This window comes from Montipora capricornis, chromosome 1 (assembly GCF_036669925.1).
Source record: "Montipora capricornis isolate CH-2021 chromosome 1, ASM3666992v2, whole genome shotgun sequence".
NCBI classification, from domain to species: domain Eukaryota; kingdom Metazoa; phylum Cnidaria; class Anthozoa; order Scleractinia; family Acroporidae; genus Montipora; species Montipora capricornis.
In genome coordinates, this window is record NC_090883.1 from 31,608,316 (window position 1) to 31,625,815 (window position 17,500).

General features: G+C 40.9%; 1 protein-coding gene across 1 annotated transcript in view; it reads left to right on the forward strand.

The window, feature by feature from the left end:
• Window positions 1-15,703, forward strand: part of LOC138038750 (uncharacterized) — a 27,785-nt gene extending 12,082 nt beyond the window's left edge. Inside the window, exons 6-11 of the mRNA XM_068884794.1 lie at window positions 68-136; window positions 1,357-1,940; window positions 5,485-5,641; window positions 8,294-8,341; window positions 9,175-9,821; window positions 13,671-15,703. Coding sequence (XP_068740895.1) covers window positions 68-136; window positions 1,357-1,940; window positions 5,485-5,641; window positions 8,294-8,341; window positions 9,175-9,821; window positions 13,671-13,838 — 1,673 coding nt within the window. The 3' untranslated portion in view covers window positions 13,839-15,703. The remainder of the gene's footprint in view (window positions 1-67; window positions 137-1,356; window positions 1,941-5,484; window positions 5,642-8,293; window positions 8,342-9,174; window positions 9,822-13,670) is intronic.
• Window positions 15,704-17,500: the final 1,797 nt, after the last annotated feature.

Sequence of the window (17,500 nt, forward strand, 5' to 3'; positions counted from 1 at the left end):
CACCCGAAAAACTGCTGGACTTTATATAGTGTTAAATGCAGAAATTTGATAGAATTTCCTTGTTTAGAGTTTGGTTGGCTTTTGCCTGTCAAGCCAAAGGAAGCACTTCCTTGCCAAGATGGACAAGAAGCGACAGGTTTGTACTATACAATGAGATTACTTGTAAAGTAGCTACTCTTGCGACGAAATGAGATCCAAAGTTAAATATCTGGCTCTCAAGTGCCTTTTACTCTTCTATTTATTGACCTGCGAAGGGTTGTCCTTTCTACCGTAATCATTCCAATGGTTAATCAACCCGCAAGACTGCTCGACTGCTCGCTGAGCCAACGCGCACCGGCGGCTCAGTTGGTTGAGTATCGGGCTGGCCACGACAACGTCACAACACACACCTGGGTTTGGGGCCTTCTGGAGGGTAAATTGCTTGGGTTTGGTTCAGCTCAGGTTTCATGTTACCCTCACTTGGGGATGCGGTTACACTGACCTTGCAATTTACTCCTGCCTTCTTTCTGATTGGCCAAGCAACCTCAGGGAGCAGATAAACCGTACTTTTCAGTTCATGAATTGTCATGGTAAGTTCTTTTGTTCTTTTTCTGTATCCATGCAAATAACCCTAGGGCAGTTTCGGTTTATAGGGAAAGGGGTTACACACAAAAACGTCCTTGTCCGTGGGCAAACGCTATTTACCCATGGGTAAAAGGACTAGTGTAGCCACAGCTAATATAAGAATATCATTGATTAAAAGAGGGAAAAAAAATCGTGCTGCACACACTAAAGCACGTCTTTTTGCGGTACACAAGGTTCTGAGGTTCTGGTGACAACGTTAGCTTACAAATGTGAACTTTTCATTCCCCATTCTTGCTTTGAAACTACTTGTATAAATTTAGTTTTAGGAGAATTCGCCCAAATTGTACGACGTAAACGAGATGGGAAAATTGCGCAGACTTACGATGGTGCGAAGTTATACTTTGAGCTGACGTTTTCGTCGGCGTCTCCGTCGTAGATCTTTGAAGTTCCTAATATTCGTGAAAAGTAGGGGATGGAGTCCCCGGTGTTGTGGCTGTCCTTTGTGAGTGTATGGGAGGGTGGGTGGGTGGGTATAGCAGGCTCACATCAGCTTAATAGCTGCCAAACCTTCAACCTGCCTAAACAAATAAATAACAAACAAACAAACAAACAATTCCATTCTTGGCTTCTCCGCTGGACTGCTCCCTCGCTCCCACAACCGACAAAAGCTACCCATGCTAAATGTTCTAACAGTAACAGGATGTGCGTTACTTTGAAAACTCGATTTTGTAGCATGTACAGGAAAACGTAGCAAAGCACTGATTTGCTTTTTTTTGGTTATTCAATCAACAGAAAGCCAAGAGCTCGGCCCCTATCCATTTAGAAATAAATGCCGCGGAATTTGCCTTGTGATCAACAACGTCGAAGACTCAAATCTGGAGGAAAAGCAACTCACAGATCTTTTCAGTTTCCTTAAGTTTGACGTGGAGGTTAGGCGACGTCATGCGATGATCGAGATCTGTGAAGTTGCCCAAGAATTTTCTAGAAAAGATCACAGTGCATTTGACTCATTTGTGTTCATTGTCATGTCACAAACCGAGTTCGGCTCGGGTGAACACATTGTCGGTGTCGATGGGAGAAAGGTGACTATTGAGCAAGTGATGTCTGATTACAAAGCTTCCAGCTGCCGTTCTTTGAAGGGCAAACCAAAGCTATTTTTTGTCCTGCGATTCACAAAGCCACTCTCGACTCAGTTGGTGGAAAGTCACGATAGTGGATTTGGGGCACGAGTTTGCACCGACAGCGCCAAAGTGTTGGTTCAGACATGTAACACAGCCGGACATGACGTATGCCCCGAGGAAGCGGATTTCATGTTAGCCTGCGCAACCTCTCCTACACTTGGGGGCCAAAAACGATCTGAGTACTCGTTCATCCGGGTAAGACATTTCAAAGTCAACACTTCATGTTTGATTTCGTTTAAGGTCATTGTGCTTATACATCATAACGATGGTGATTTAAAAAAAAAAAGTATCTTTGAACTGCGGTTATGTAATTCTAAGTGAAAGTTATCAGATTATTCCAGAATTTCAAGTAATGAGATGCCCTCGGATTTTAATAAGCATCACTCGTGTCCCCCAGCTCTTCTCCCCAAAATTAACGTCCGGGCGGAGTGTGGGGGTACACATCACAGGTCATTGTTTTACCAATACAGAAAGTATCCTAAGCATTCGTAAAAGCTAACCTTAGGCCTAATTAGGCCTAAAGGTAGGTCTTATGCATGTTTAGGATACTTTCTGTATTAGCAAAACAATGACCTGTGGCGTGTACCCCCACACTCCGCCCGGGCGTTAATTTTACCCACTTGTGTCACGGAATGGCGGAATATAGACAATAGGCCATTTCCGAGTTCATGTCTGCCTCCTCTTCGAAGCGAGTCTAAGTGCAAAGTTTTTGTTATGAAAGTACATTTTCATTCATATGTAAATTATAACAAATGACTATCTCAAAAACTTCGCACTTGGACTCACTTTGAAGAGGAGGCAGACATGAACTCGGAAATGGCATATTAACGTCACAAATGTGTCTACCAAATGCCGCTCCTTGTTGTTAGAATTAAGTAGGTAGCAAAGGATGTCAAAAATGGGCGTGTAAAAAAAAAGTAAACGCGGTGGTTATAGTGGAAGATCACGTGTTTGTAAGGCAAGTTCACAGGCACCCCGCTTTTGACAATCTGAAAGAAACATGATTAAGACCCCAACTGGCAGGAGGCAACCAGATGGTTATTTACAAAGTGTGGTAGAGTTGAATCCGGGACAACTGGAAAGAAATCAAAACCAGAGGCTAGAACGGGATTTGAGCCGGGTGCAACCGAATGCAAACCCAACGCCCTAACCACTCCACCACACCGCCTTCTTCCCGTGCATCTAATGACTTGCATTACTGGGGGTATAAATGCAGGTTATAGCAATTGAGTAGTTGCAAACTGCATGGTCAAGTTGCTTCGTTAAGGTACCTATCACCTCAATACACTTTTCCACTTTATTAATTGTCCGAAATAGTGCCAAATACATCGTGTTGTTTTGGAACCTTTTAATTGAAATTTCACTTTTTTTTTTTGCCTTTGAAAGACGGGAAAAGTGGTCATACTTTGATCCACAACCGAGCAATGAAGGGGAATGGGTTCGATATCAGGTTGACATCACAGACTGCTTTGCATTGAGAAAGTTCTTTGAAAACAGTGATGCAATTCAATTTGTGACGTCAGCCCAGTATCGAACCCATTCCCCTTCATTGCGTGGTTATTAATCAAAGGGTGAGGGGTACGTTGTTGACTTCCGGTTGTGTTCTTCAGCGACCAGGAGCGAACAACTGCGATAAACCCTCATAAATGATAGTTTTCTTAAACTTCTTGTTTAAGTTATCTAAGTACATAAGATATTTAACTGCTCCCGTTAACCACATAAACTTAAGTAACATCGTACGTGTTCTTTGTGATTATTTTGGCCCGAAAATTTTGCGCGGCTTTTGCCATTGGTGGAATTATGGTGACCTAAACACACGAATGAATTAATTGAACGAAAAGCGTTCGTTGATTCCAAATCGTTGAGAGTGCCTAGTTGAAAAATAAACTTTTGTTTGAGAGTTGTTGCGACTTTCCGTGTTACCTTGGTGTGGTTAAATTCGTTCCCAGGGCTTTTCACCACCGTGAAAGGCGGTTTAAAGCCCTGGGAACAAGGTTGTGGTGTAGTGATAGGCAGCAAATTGTCATCGTGTTATGGGAGGAGTGGGGAAGATTGATGAATGGCGTGCAATTGGTGTGGACGCTTCTTTGTCATTTCTTCATTCATCTCAAAGATGTTCGACGCTTTGTTAATTTTGTTGCATAGTGTGCAGATTGTGCAGTAGATGTCATCTGAAGATATGCATGTAAAAACGGTCGGTGACTTTCGCGGATCGTTTCGATCCTTCAATTTTGTGTACGTTTTGGATGAAAGGACAAGTCTTGCATTGTGAGCGCGCATTTTAATGTTGCTGGTTTACGTTTCAACTAAGCACCTTCAATTCTCATGGACTCGATGAACGCTTACCAATCAATTGGTTTCATGTGTATTTATATCACCAAGTGCCATCAATTGCAAAACTCCTCCATCTCTTGCATATAATTCATTGAATCCTAACCCCCTCTCCCCTCCCCTCCTCCCATTTGACGAGCAAAATTGTCTGGCGTTAAACAGAGTAAAATCTATTAAGTCTTATTCCTAGGAGTAAGTGGGTTTACTACTAACAACCCACAAATCATCGCTCTGCCAAATGCCACTGCTGACGAGCCTTAATTGTGGTGATTAATTTTTGACTTTATCCTTCTCTTGATAAAACCAAATTTTCGTCTAAAAATAGTTTGCAAATGTGAGAATGATATATGTTATACACTCAATGAATGGTCCCGAGGGAAACAGTTAGTTTTGGTTTCCAGAGAGTCCTGATCTTTGCCGAGACCAAGTCGAGGGAAACATCAGGAGTCAAAACTAACTAGTTTCCCGAGGAATCATACATTAATTATAAGTGCTTTTTATATATTTAGGCCCCGTCCACACATATCCGGAAATTTTTTATCCGCAACGTTTTCTTTCCAGATACGCTTTCCGTCCACCGGTATCCGGCGAATACACCTTATTCCAAAATGGCCGCCCTTTTTAGTATTTTTTTGTTTCCATGCAAATTCGCCCTTATGGCCTCGCTTTCAAACTTAAATTCAAAAGAATATTTAACCTTGAACGAGGCCATACTAAAATGGCGGCCGTTTTGGAATAAGGTGTATTCGCTGGCGAATCCGGAACTTTTTGAATACGCTCTCCAGAGTGCATATTTTTGAATCCGATATGAATCCGGAACCGTGTGGACGCCCAATCCGGATATTTTTTAATCCGGATGACGTTACAAGAACGAGTCCAGTACCTTACCGTGAAATCAATTCTCTCTGTTTCCTTGTGGAGTCCTGAGTACTAGAGTGAATCCGGATACGTTTCGGATTCGTGTGGACGGGAAAATTCGATTTGAATACGCTACGTGTGGATGGAAATATTTTTTAATCCGGAAAGAAAAAGTTGCGGATTCAGAAATATCTGGATGTGTGTGGACTGGGCCTTAGACTTTTCCTTCAACAATCGGAGCAAAACATCCAAAGCGGGCAACAACTGCAGGGGCACGTGACCAAGAATCAACCAATCACAGTGATCGTTTTGTTGAATGAAAATCTAGGTATATAACAAACATATATGTTGTTTCAAATTATTGCATCCCCTGCATCGGAAACTAGGAAAAATCCGATGGATGCAAAAATAGTTTGATCATAGCAAATACTGTTGCATAGACCCACAGTATAATGAAACTGAAGTTGTGCATTCGTGGTTATGAGCAGCTTATTTTATCGTTCCTTTTCGTAGCTAAATGTTCCCTACGTCGGTGCTTATCGTTAAACAGGTGATGGCTGAGACTATCAGAGAATGTCATCTTGACTATTCCTTGCTGGAAATGTTGACAAAGGTGAACGAATGGACGGTAGATTTGAACAGGGAGAGTGGGCAGTCAAACACGATTCCATACCTTACCCACACACTGCGACATAAAGTACATTTCGGTAAGAAACAATAATTGTTATCAACCAATCATTATTTAGCATTAAAGGCCATTGAACATTCAAATAACTAATAAGTCTGGGTGCAGCTGATCAGGTAACAGACAAGAAAATCAAAATGTAATTAAGAGATGTTGCACTGAGGTCAAATCCGGTCACAGGTTGAATCCGTTTTGACCTACACTAGGTGATTGGTGATCCTCATTTTAACTCAGTAGGCTTTTCTGGGCTAATGAAACGAGTCGAATTATTAGAACAAATACAAAAAGTCTTTACGAACCCAATTGGTAGGAAGCCGAGGATGATGAATTGACGGTGAGTAACAATGCGGTATTCGATAAAAATGATGTTTTTCGTCTTCTTGGTAGTTACAATAAGAACATGAATGGTGCTGCATTATCGTTTGTCTTACAACGTAGTTTATTGAGATGAGAATCACGAGTTTCGAATACAAATTCTGTTAGTCGGCATCAGACTATTACGTCGACTGATCACGCTCCATTTCTTGTATCACGTTCAAGACGGTTGGCCGGAATCTGGGCATGTCGATCCTATATTGATCCGCTGACAAATTCTTTCCGGTGCGGCCCGTGAAAGTACTAGGGAACTTAAGAACGCGGAGAAGTTTTTGAACCACGCACGGCAGTCGCTAGTGAGCTGTTTTTATTCTTAACTTGTCTTTACACCTTGATATTGCTAAGTATCTTTTCTCTATCAGAGACGATTAGTAAAAAATCTGATCGAGGCAACTCTCCTGCCGTGCGAAATGTTCACTTCCGGTTTATGTCCGTGGCGAAAAAACGTCTCGAGACTAAGTTCCCTTCAGTTGTAGTGAGAAAAACCCTTTATGGGTGAGCAGCACCTCTGGAATACATCTAAACTAGTTTACCTAAATCGTAGAAATACAGCCGAGGGGAAGGGAAATGTTCAATCGTGCTTGCGGTAATTTAACGACGGTTCGTTCGGGAGATTTTAATAGGTCTTGAGTAGGGATGGTATAAAGTCCAAAAAACGTGGACCCCCCACTGGACCTCTTGAAAAAAGAAACAATAGATGGTTTTCACAGTGACGTCATCAAATTTTAAAATCAAAATCGCAAGGTCCTCTGAATTTTTATGTAAAGGAGGTTGAAGATGACCTAGAAATAAATCGTTTTTCAAGTTTTTAGTTTTTAGGTTTTAGTTCCAAATCACGGTCACCTTGCGTGATACCATGATACAGTAGCAGTTTGAGCCTTTCAAGTACATAAGGAGATGTGTTCATACGCATGTATTTTATCTCATGAGCGAAAAGTAAGCGCTTTCATCGCAAAGTGAGCAACAGATGTTTTCGTTGATTACCGGCCGTCAAATTGGTGGGCCAAATGGCCTCTCCATACAAAACTCTATAAAGGTGTGTGAAATGCTTCAACAAATAACTCAGAAACGATCTACAGCGCAGATCTGAGAATGGGAAAGGTACGTTGTTAAACGGTTTGGTTTCCTGCAACATTCCAAGTTCTTGGCGTTTTCATTGAACGATTTTGAATTTATGTTTTTGTTGCGTGACAGTGATACTATCAAGAAAAGAGAAATGAAAACAGAGCACTTCTGTGAAAGATCATACATGTACCGCGCATCTTAATTCCTCCATTCGAACATAACCACAATTCGATTACTTGCGCCTTTGGGCACATTCCCTTGAGTTTCGAAGAAAAATTTGTTCTCCCGATTAGAGAGCTGCCTCGTTCGTTCGCTGCAGGCTCAATCACTGCGGTAGCAAAAACATGTGACATTTATAAAAATAAGTACCTCGATTTGGGACATAAAACACTCTGGTTTCATCGATTTCATCCTGACCGACTTAACTTGTCGTTCTTCAGAATCGCAGCTAATCAACCGAGTGGTGAGGGTGCAAGGTTTGTATGCAGATGTTATGGTTTCAGTTCCCACCTGCAACCATTCTGTCGATTTACGGATATACATGATACTTTATTTGCAACTCCCAATATGGACGTTCAGTTACAATTTGAATTGTTGCTTTAAATTTCCAAACACGGCTAGGTGTGGCTTTTCTCCAATGATCGTATTTGTAATGTTACGTCAGCAATCCATTACCCGGAGCTTCCACACGTATAATGTACACTTGAGTCAACCCGGCCCATGTCTTTTTACTTTTAGAACTACTATATTTGACGTATGTGACTGAGAACATACGTCAAGTGGTTCAAATACGTCACATATATATATATGTGACGTAATAAATGGCGGACTATAGGTCTCTTATGATTGGCTATTGTGAAAACATCCACTAAAGCTCTCCTGGGAGGTGCTTCTAAGATAAAAATATACGAGACAGGATTGGCTCAGAGGGTTACTGGAAAATTGACTGATCCGGGGAATGGGCTTTCACATGCGTAAAAATGAATAAATGTTATTTTCTTTTTGAAAAAGCTACTTACAAAATTATTCAAATCGTTTCACAAGTTTATTTCACACAAACAACGTGAAAAACGTGCTGGAAAATTATGCATCAAATTTTCAGATTTAGCGGGCCAGACAGCGGTCCGTACTGTGTAATACGGCCCGCTAAATTAGTCAATCTTGTAGAAGTGATAAAGTTCATTACTTTTCTTTTTTTTTCCATGGTCATAATTTTGCGTGTTTTTGTTGACAGCATCTGCGCCAAACACAACCCAAGATATTACTCAGTCCACTATCCCAGGTATGAGGAAAATTTCACCTTTAAGTGTATTCAAATGGTACTGATCTAAAGATTGTTTTATTGTGATACAAACATGATACCTGTAGAATTTCTCACGTAAAGAGGAATCTCTGTCAACTATTCGGGAATATGGATACCTCCAAAGTGGATCATTTGTATCATCTTAGGTATGAATCCTTTGAATTAATATGGATGACAAGTCACCCAGGACGCGTTAAAACCTAACCCCTAATCTGGCCATCCTATTGTTCCTAATAAAGGTGCTGGCGGAGTTTGAAATAAATAACCATTCAATTTCCATAGAATATTTAAGCGAGTTTCGTAGCACGAGGGGGAACCCAATATTGGTCGGTCGGCCTCCGTGATACAGATATGAGGTATTGTCGGACGGCGCGCAGGTTGAATCGTAAACCTCCCGCGCGATGTGCTTTACCAAGTAAGATGGTTAGTATTAGCTATAAAAACTTCAGCACAAGAATATAAGAGAGTAAACGAGGGTTTGTTATGGTCTCTGTACGTCTAAAGGCCTTGGATTTAATAAGGAAATAATCGCGCTACCCAAGTGCTTGTTGTTTTGTTCGACCGCGTAATGCTGTTCCAAAAATAATTCTTTGTTGATGAACAAATTTGCTGTGCGGAAGATTTTCGCATCTAGTTATGGGCCCTTTTAGCGATCCCGCAACATTCTTGCAGGCAAGATACGGTTTCGACTCTGTTTAGATATTTTTCGTTTCGTTTTTTAGCAAGTGCTCTTTTTTGAATAGACATCTGGACAGTCGCTTTGCCGTAAGTATCAGTAAGAACAGTTGTAATCTTTCTCTTTTTATCGACAGATGCTCCTAAACTGAGCAGCTACGAATTTAATAAACAGCGCCGTGGGTATTGCGTCATTATCAACAACGTCAGGTTCCGAGAAAAGGGCACACGTGATCGAGAGGGATCGTTTGAAGACGAAAGAAGGCTTAAAGCCGTCTTTAAAAAACTTCGATTTAAGGTAGTTATCAAGAAAGACCTAGACAAACATCAGATAGAGAGAGTAGCTCAGGATTATGCAACGAAGAATCACGAAGGGTTCGGTGCATTCGTGCTAATTCTGATGTCTCATGGAGGGGACAGAGATTGCATTTCTGGAGTTGATGACAGAGAAACCACCGTGCAAAGTCTGATGATGGAGTTCCGAGCTACGAAGTGTCCTTCTTTGAAAGGAAAACCTAAGATTTTCATTTTCCAAACGTGCAGAGGACTCCGTATTAAACACGCCGAAAGATTCGATCGTCCAACCGGAAGTATCAACGCACATCCAACGGAATTTGTGCCTTCTGATCCGGCAGCCAACCAAGCCTGTGCTTGTCCTTTTCCGGCTGACTCCACCCTCCCGAAAAGCGTTTTTCCGCCTGAAGCTGACTTCCTATTGGCATTTGCAACCGTGCCGGGTTTCGTGGCCTTCCGATCCGAGGAGACTGGTTCCTTTTTCATTCAGGTACTTTGGTTGCTTTTAACTTTATTTTCTAGTTTATTTGTTTGTTGTATTCCAAATTGCCTTTGTCCGAGAGGAGTGTGGTCATTCTTGTCATAGGAGGCCATGATTTTTTCGGTTTAGGATATTAAATGGCCTTTAGCCCTCTCCGGTGCGTGCTCAATCTTATTCAAGATGCTTTTGCCTTTGACATTTATTTTTGTTTCATTACTGAGTCTGCGCAGACGGGCTAAAATTCTATTCTTTGCGGACTTCCGGTTGGGAAACCTTTGCATTTTCTGGAGTTCAAACGCTGAACCCGAGATAGAAATCAAAGCGATATTTCCGGCATTCATAAATGGCGGCAATAAGTTATTCATTTGCCCTTGTGCTAATAAGACAAACTAGCCTCGTTCGCATGTACAAAATACAAAAGAAATGTCGCTTTAAAGCGAGGCTTGTTGGTCTTATTACCCCGAAGACAAAAGAATAATTTACTGGCCGTCATTTATGAATACGGTCTATGAAGTAATGTACTTGCAGTTATTTTTTGTTTGCGTCATGCACGGAGAACGAATTCACAAAGCTGCTCGCCTAACTGGTCAGCGGCTACATTTCAAAGTCGCTTTTCTCACGACGTGCATTATGGGATAAATATCCGATTATAAACCTCAGCCCATGCAAGGGTTTGGCTGATAACAAGCATTTATTCACAAATCCTCCAACAAAACACGCTCAAGAAAACTCTGCTTTTTGAGATAGTATTTACGAAATGTGCGTCCATTTGACCAGTTCGTAGCAAGCACCAAGTGTCTACAATTAACTTGAACAACCTCAACTTAGCATTGTTGATAAAAGTACCTTGTGGAGGGGGCGTGATCTAGTGGTTAGGGCGTTGGCTTTGCATGCGGTTGCCCCAGATTCAAATCCCATTCTAACCTCTAGTTTGGACATGATTTCGGTTGTCCCGGATTAAACTCTACCACGCTTTGTAAATAGTCAACTGTTTGTCTCCTGCCAGTTGGGATTCTTAAGTCATGTTTCTTTCAGATTATTAAAAGTGGAGTGTCTGTGAATTAGCTTGATAGTTAAGTGCACTTCCACAATAATAGTAAATAATAATAAAATCTTTATTACCGTGTCAATGTATTTAGCTCATAGAGCTAATTGGGGACACCTACTATTACAAAATAAATAGAAACTATGTACAGTATCATAATAAGTAACAATAAAGCTGATAAACTATGCATTAAAATTTAAAATTTAAAAAAAATTTAGATAACATAAAAAATGCTTTTACAATACAGATAATTATAAAGAATCACGTGCTGCAAAGATTGCAGCAGTTGCCACTGTCTTCCACTAGAATGACCAAGTCAACTCTACGGATATTAGTTTTAAAGATGCTAAGGCTTGGTAGTTCACGCATACTATATTCTAATTTGGACCAGATATATGGTCCTTGATACCTAAGTGTGTGTTTACCATAGCGTATAGTATTAAATCGTGGTATTTCAAAGTCACTATTCCTAAGGTTATAACGAGTACCCTTTCGAGTAAATATCTCAGTTATGTAGCTAGGTACTAGATCGTTCTTTACTTTATACCTTAATATTGCTATGTCCTGTAAGCGTCTATTATGAAGCGTAGGTAACTTAGCGCGCTTAAGAAGTTCCTCATATGTCTCTGTTGTTGTTTTGAAGACTGCACGCAGGGCTCGCTCTTGGATGCGTTCGATTTTCCGCCCATCTGAAGATTTGCAAAAGTTCCAGACTAAATGACAATATGTTAAATGTGGCATTATAGCTGTTTTATACAGTATGAGCTTAGCTTGGCATGGTATTAGATTGCGCAAGCGCGTGAGGACTCCTACTTTCTGGCTGGCTTTAGTGCATATTTTGCTAATGTGTTGTGTAAAGTTAAGGTTCTCGTCATTGGCGATGGTAAGAACGCTGCCCTTCTTATTTGCATCTATGTTTCTTGGGTTAATCGTAAGAGACTGAAACTTATCTGGATTTGCCATGAGAAAGTTGTTCCTATACCATAACAATGCTTGTTGGCCCTGAGTCACTAGAGTAGATTCAACTTCTTCAAAGATTTTTCCTGTCACGTATAATTGGTGGTCATCAGCATAGAACGTAAGGTTTGAGTCAGGGATATGAAATGCGATATCATTTTGGAACATGTTCCAGAGGAGAGGGCCAAATGACGATCCCTGAGGACAACCACGCTCTATAATTCTCCATTCACTCATGTGGCCGTTTATTTCAGTTTACTCTGTTTAGCCTGCTATCAAAAAATGATCTAATCAGTTCAAGTGGACTGCTATTAAAACCATAGGCATCCAACTTTTTTAGAACGAGTGAATGGCTTAACGAGTCAAACGCCTTACTCATGTCAGTAGACAGTATTGTTACCAGCTCTTTTCTGTCCACTGCAAGCCTCCAGTCTTCAATCAACATCAGCAGGGTTGTCTCACAGCTGTTTTGTTTTCTATAAGCTGTCATCCTGTGGTACAGAGCAGGGTCATAATGTCTGGTCACTTGTTTGCTGAGTAAGTGTTCAAAAATCTTGTCCACACATATAAGTGAAGTGATTGGGCGATAGTTCAATTTGTCTTTTCTGTCTCCCCTTTTTAAATACAGGGGTCCATTCGCCTTTCTTCCATTCAAGTCAATACAGTTGTTGAAAAGTCTAGTCAGGGATGGTGCAATTCCTTCAGCCACTCCCTTAAAGAGTTTTGGTGGTGCAGTCACATCCCACCCATACGACCCACGAAAACAAAGCATAACATCTACATTTTTCCACGGGCACTATGGACCTTAAATCTGAGGTGTTTTTACGTAATATAATCAGCCTGGCCGACGTCTCACGAGATAATAGTTTATGTGCAGTATGCGGTTTAGTTAACTGAAGAAATGAACAACTTTGAATTGGCTCGAAGCTTTTCAGTTGGCAGTTGTAGACTTCGTACAGAAAGAGGGTTTATCGGGCAAGGACGAAACTTGGCTTTCAGTGATTTACCGGACAGGCTTCAAAGTTCTCAAACAGTCTCCGATCATATAAACTTATGCAATCATGTCTTCCTCCTCTTCAAAGCGAGTCTAAGTGCAAAGTTTTTCGTATGAAAATGATTTTTCATTCATATGAAAAGTAGAACTAATGACCATCACAAAAACTTCGCACTTAGGCTCGCTTTGCAGAAATGGCCTATAATATGACTTTTAATTTAACATCTAAGGCCTACAGCGTCTACTCCCGCTGAGCAGAAAACAAAGCACAGAGCACGTATCAGATAACGTTGCTCCAAGAAAAAAAAAACCTTCGCGTAACTGGTAACTTTGGCATCATCGCAAGTCAACGCTTAGCAAGTCATTTGAATGACTTTGAAGCAGTGTGGTCGGTGACCTGTTTTAATCACACAATGCGCATGTAAACACTGATTCTGTTATTCACTTTGTACCGGTAACTTTTGCTGGCTGATTCGTTTGATTTACGTGTCAGGAGCATTCTCGTGCACAAACGCAAATTATGTTAATTCTATGTCGATATATTATTATTCGTATCACCCAACTACTTGACCAATGCAAATCCTGCATTTTAATTGGCTACGCTACTAGACGACTATTAGTAATAGTCCTCGAGCACTCGAGTAGCGAAAAGCGTAACGCTTTCTTTCGTTTTATTCCCAAATAAATATTTCTTCAACTTGCGTTTACTAACTTTAATATTGGCTGTTCTGTCCGACTAGTTGGGTGATACTATAACAATTAGACCCTTCGCCCTCAAGGGCCAGGGCGCAATAGCCCATTCAGCTTCGCCTCATGGGCTTATTATTACTATTATTTTTTTTTGTGCATCATTTACAAACAGGCACTGGTTGAAGTGATTCAAGACCTTCATCATCGTCATCATTTGCTTGATATGCTGACGGAGGTCACCCGACGAGTAATCGATCCTCAAAACCGAACTTCCGGACATCGACACCTGGTCCAGGTCCCAGCTCCAGCGCACACACTGACCAAGCTTCTGTACTTATAAGAGGACTGGGGAACAAGACGTTTGAAGGCTGTAAAATGTGTTGCGATGTTACATTGATGACATCTGAGTTGGCCATATTGGCGTCAAAACAGCAAAACGGTGGATATGTTGGTATCTCAAACAGCAACTACACCAAATTAATCCCAACGGAATTGAACTCTATTTTTATGTAAATACATTTATTGGTTCAGTGAGCCAATGTTTTCCGAGCTTACTTTAACCAATTTCAAAATGTTTGTCGTAGTAATTAGTTTTAGTCATCATTATGAACGTAAAAGACTGTTTGTCTTGAAAAAGACCTAGAATTTGCAATAGTATTCGATTTAATTAGAAGAGAGACTGGAGGTATACCGGGGTGTTTCTTTATAATACTGGATACACTACATTGAGGGATACATGAAGTACCTAGGGTTAAATTAGCTAGGACCGCTGGCTACAAACACAGAAGACGCGGGGCAACTCGAAACGCCTTTATTTTGCCTTGTACTTAATTGTTACATGCATAAATAGAAAAAAGATAATATTAGTTTGTACTTGATATGGCCTGGAGCCAAAATAACCCTAAGATTTCCTAGCCAGTTCTCCAGATTTTAAAGTTGTAAACAATTGAGATAGAATGATCTGTTTTGAAAGAAGCAGTTTTAAAAGTACAATCTAATAAGAGAGAAAGGGTATATGCTTAAGTTATGTTTAACTATGTTGTTCTGACGGTAAATAAGGGTTCGATTGTTTTGAGAATTGGTATATGTTTAGTTCTTTAAGATTTGCGGGAATTTTGTCCCAGACAATACATGCAGCATATCCGATTGTTGGTTTTCCCGTATTAGTTCGCACTTTTTTTACGTGAAGGTTTTGTCTTGATGCATACCTGGTATTGTATTTGTGAACATTTCTGGCGTATTGAAAATAATTTGAAAACAGCTTTGGCAAGAGGCCTTTATGCCAAAGGTACGTGAATTTTGGAATCTGAAATCGATAAACATTATGTACCGTAAGAACGTCTAATAAATTTAGCAGGGGAAGTGCACTTTCTGTGTGCTCACCATAAGTGGTGGCAAAGAAAATAAGCCTAGCAGAATGATTTTGTTTAGTTTCTATCTTATCAATATGTGTTTTATATGCACTTCCCCATGCTAATATTTCATAGGAAACTCCCTGGTAGAATTCCGTTCGTCATTGATTGCTCTTCCCATCTGTACATATTGCTGTCTATTTGTAACAGGGATTGGAACTCGGTACCAAACCACGGAAGGCTACGTGACAGATTGGTGGGGAAATATGTATTAAGGAATTGTGTGCGTGACCGGAAACCAGTTTTTGGGTTTTCGTTGCACGCAATCCAATATCCGGTTACCGTATGTTTATAATTCTCCCAGTATTGTTAAGAAAAAGTATGAAATATTTTAAAATATCATCGTAAACTTGCAAAGCATCTGTTTTCTGGTTTGATTGGAATCAATACCGTTGACAACGGTTTTAAATGTAAGCAATTATCCACGATCGCACTTAAACCTATCATTGGGTAACGGAATGTGGACTGTGGACTTCGGACTACGGAATTGAAACGGATATTTACCAAGATATTGTAACATAAAAAAAACCCACTGAAATACTGTGAACTTAAAGGAAGTCGGCTAAAAATCCTTCGAACAAAGTGTAGGCTACCTGCAGCCTCTTGTTGATTCAGAACTATTGAGAAATAGTCTGCTTCCACTTGCATTTCTATTACAGTCAGTTGGCTTCCCAAAGAAATTCAAACTGTTATAACCAGTATGTTTTTGGTGCTTTGTAAATGCTTACGTATCAAATAAAATTATTTCTTATTTCGGTTGTGTAAATAAACGGCGTGCGAAATGTTTTGAGAATTCAAGTCTCTTTCGAAATGAAATCAAGCTGACCCAGTTCGCTGATGACACCAATCTCTTTTGTCGTCACCTTGACTCAGTCAGTGCAGTTCTTAACAAAGTTAATATTTTCAGTAAATTTTCAGGGTTGCACCTTAATATTGGTAAAACAAAGGCAATGTGGCTTGGAAGATACAATGAAGTAAACACCGAATGATTTAAGCAACGACTCATGATTAGGACGTAAGCACCGAATATCATGACCAAAAGTATCATAAGACAGTTAAGGCGGTTCATACGATCATTCTTGATCATTCTTCAAGCTTCTTCAGACTGAGCCTGTCGCATCATTTTGTTATACATGGAAGACGAGTTCAATTTCGTATCATCGGCAAAAATGACGATAGTTGTTTGTTGTCATACCGATTGTGGTTGGTTATTTATACGTGCTCGTAACGGAACGAGGATGGATCCCTCGGATACACCATGCGTGAGATACTGGATGGAGGTGTTGAGGCGCTATTATTAACTGCTAGTGACTGTGCTCTGTTTCCACTGGTAAAGGAACGAGTGCGTAAGAAGCAAGCTTGATTCATCGAGAGCATTATTGAGCAGTTTCTCGGTCAGAATTTGATGATCGACAAGGGTCTGGTATCATTCTCTTTATGTTGAAATTGCATTCTTCTTAAATCCATTTCTGAGAAATACCTGAAGCACATCAAGAACACGGCTTGGCTTTTTAAGTATGAATGCCCCTGTCATGGTTTTGGTGGAAAAAGCCGGGGCTCGGGATGCCGCCGGGATGACGTGGTCTGTGGAAAACTCGAGATCCCGGGCTTTATGGAAAACACGGGGTGCCGGGGTCTATGAAAAATACGGGGTGCCGGGGTCTATGAAAAACACGGGGTACCGGGGTCTATGAAAAACACAGGGTGACGAGGTCTGTGCAAAACACAGGGTGACGAAATAAACCGTAAAATAAAAAAAATAACGTGTGCGCATTGCTACGTGTAAATCTACGTTAACAGTACACACCAGGCCTACTCCTGAGTATCTGGCTACAAATTTTTTCCTCTGGCCGCGCTTCAGCCATTCGATGAGAGCCAGTCTTGTGCTTCTCAAGTTGCCTCGCTCATGCCCAAAACGATTTCTCGGTAATTCTGCCATTCCATGACAAGGGAAGACTCCCGATTCTCATTTCATAGTTTTTTTTCATAAGTGTCGGGCCACCCAGTCCTACCAGCAAAATACCGCATCGATTGAAGTTTTTAGCTTTCAAAACTAGTCCAAATTGTATCGGTAGGTCTTGGAATTCGTCCACAGAAAGGCCAGAGAGACAACTTCACTCGTGAACCGCCATGTTTACAACAGAGCATATTGGGTGTCCGAGTCTGCATGAAACCATCTCTCAGCTCCGTCTCCAGAAGACCAGACACCCACGGTTCTTACTTTACGTTTATGCCTGTACAATCGACTCAAATATCAATTTCTGGTAAAAACCAGCATGTTAATTTTTTTGGTAGGCTAGGTGTCGGAGAGCCAGAACATTTACGCATGCGCTGACGGAATGTTTGAACAAGAGAGAAAAACGCAGTACCTCCAGACATGGCGCTGGAGCGTCGTACTAAACGAGTCATCCGGGGATTTTGGCGCAGTTGGCCCTTCGCTGCTTTCTGCTACCGACCTCGTACGGCATTGAGGGAGAGATATGACGGCCCCTAAACCATATGAGACAAATCCCACGCCTACTCACAGCTCCAGACCGCCCTTGTCAATTTAGCGTAAGAATTCGATGGCTTAAATATACCAGGGAAAAGT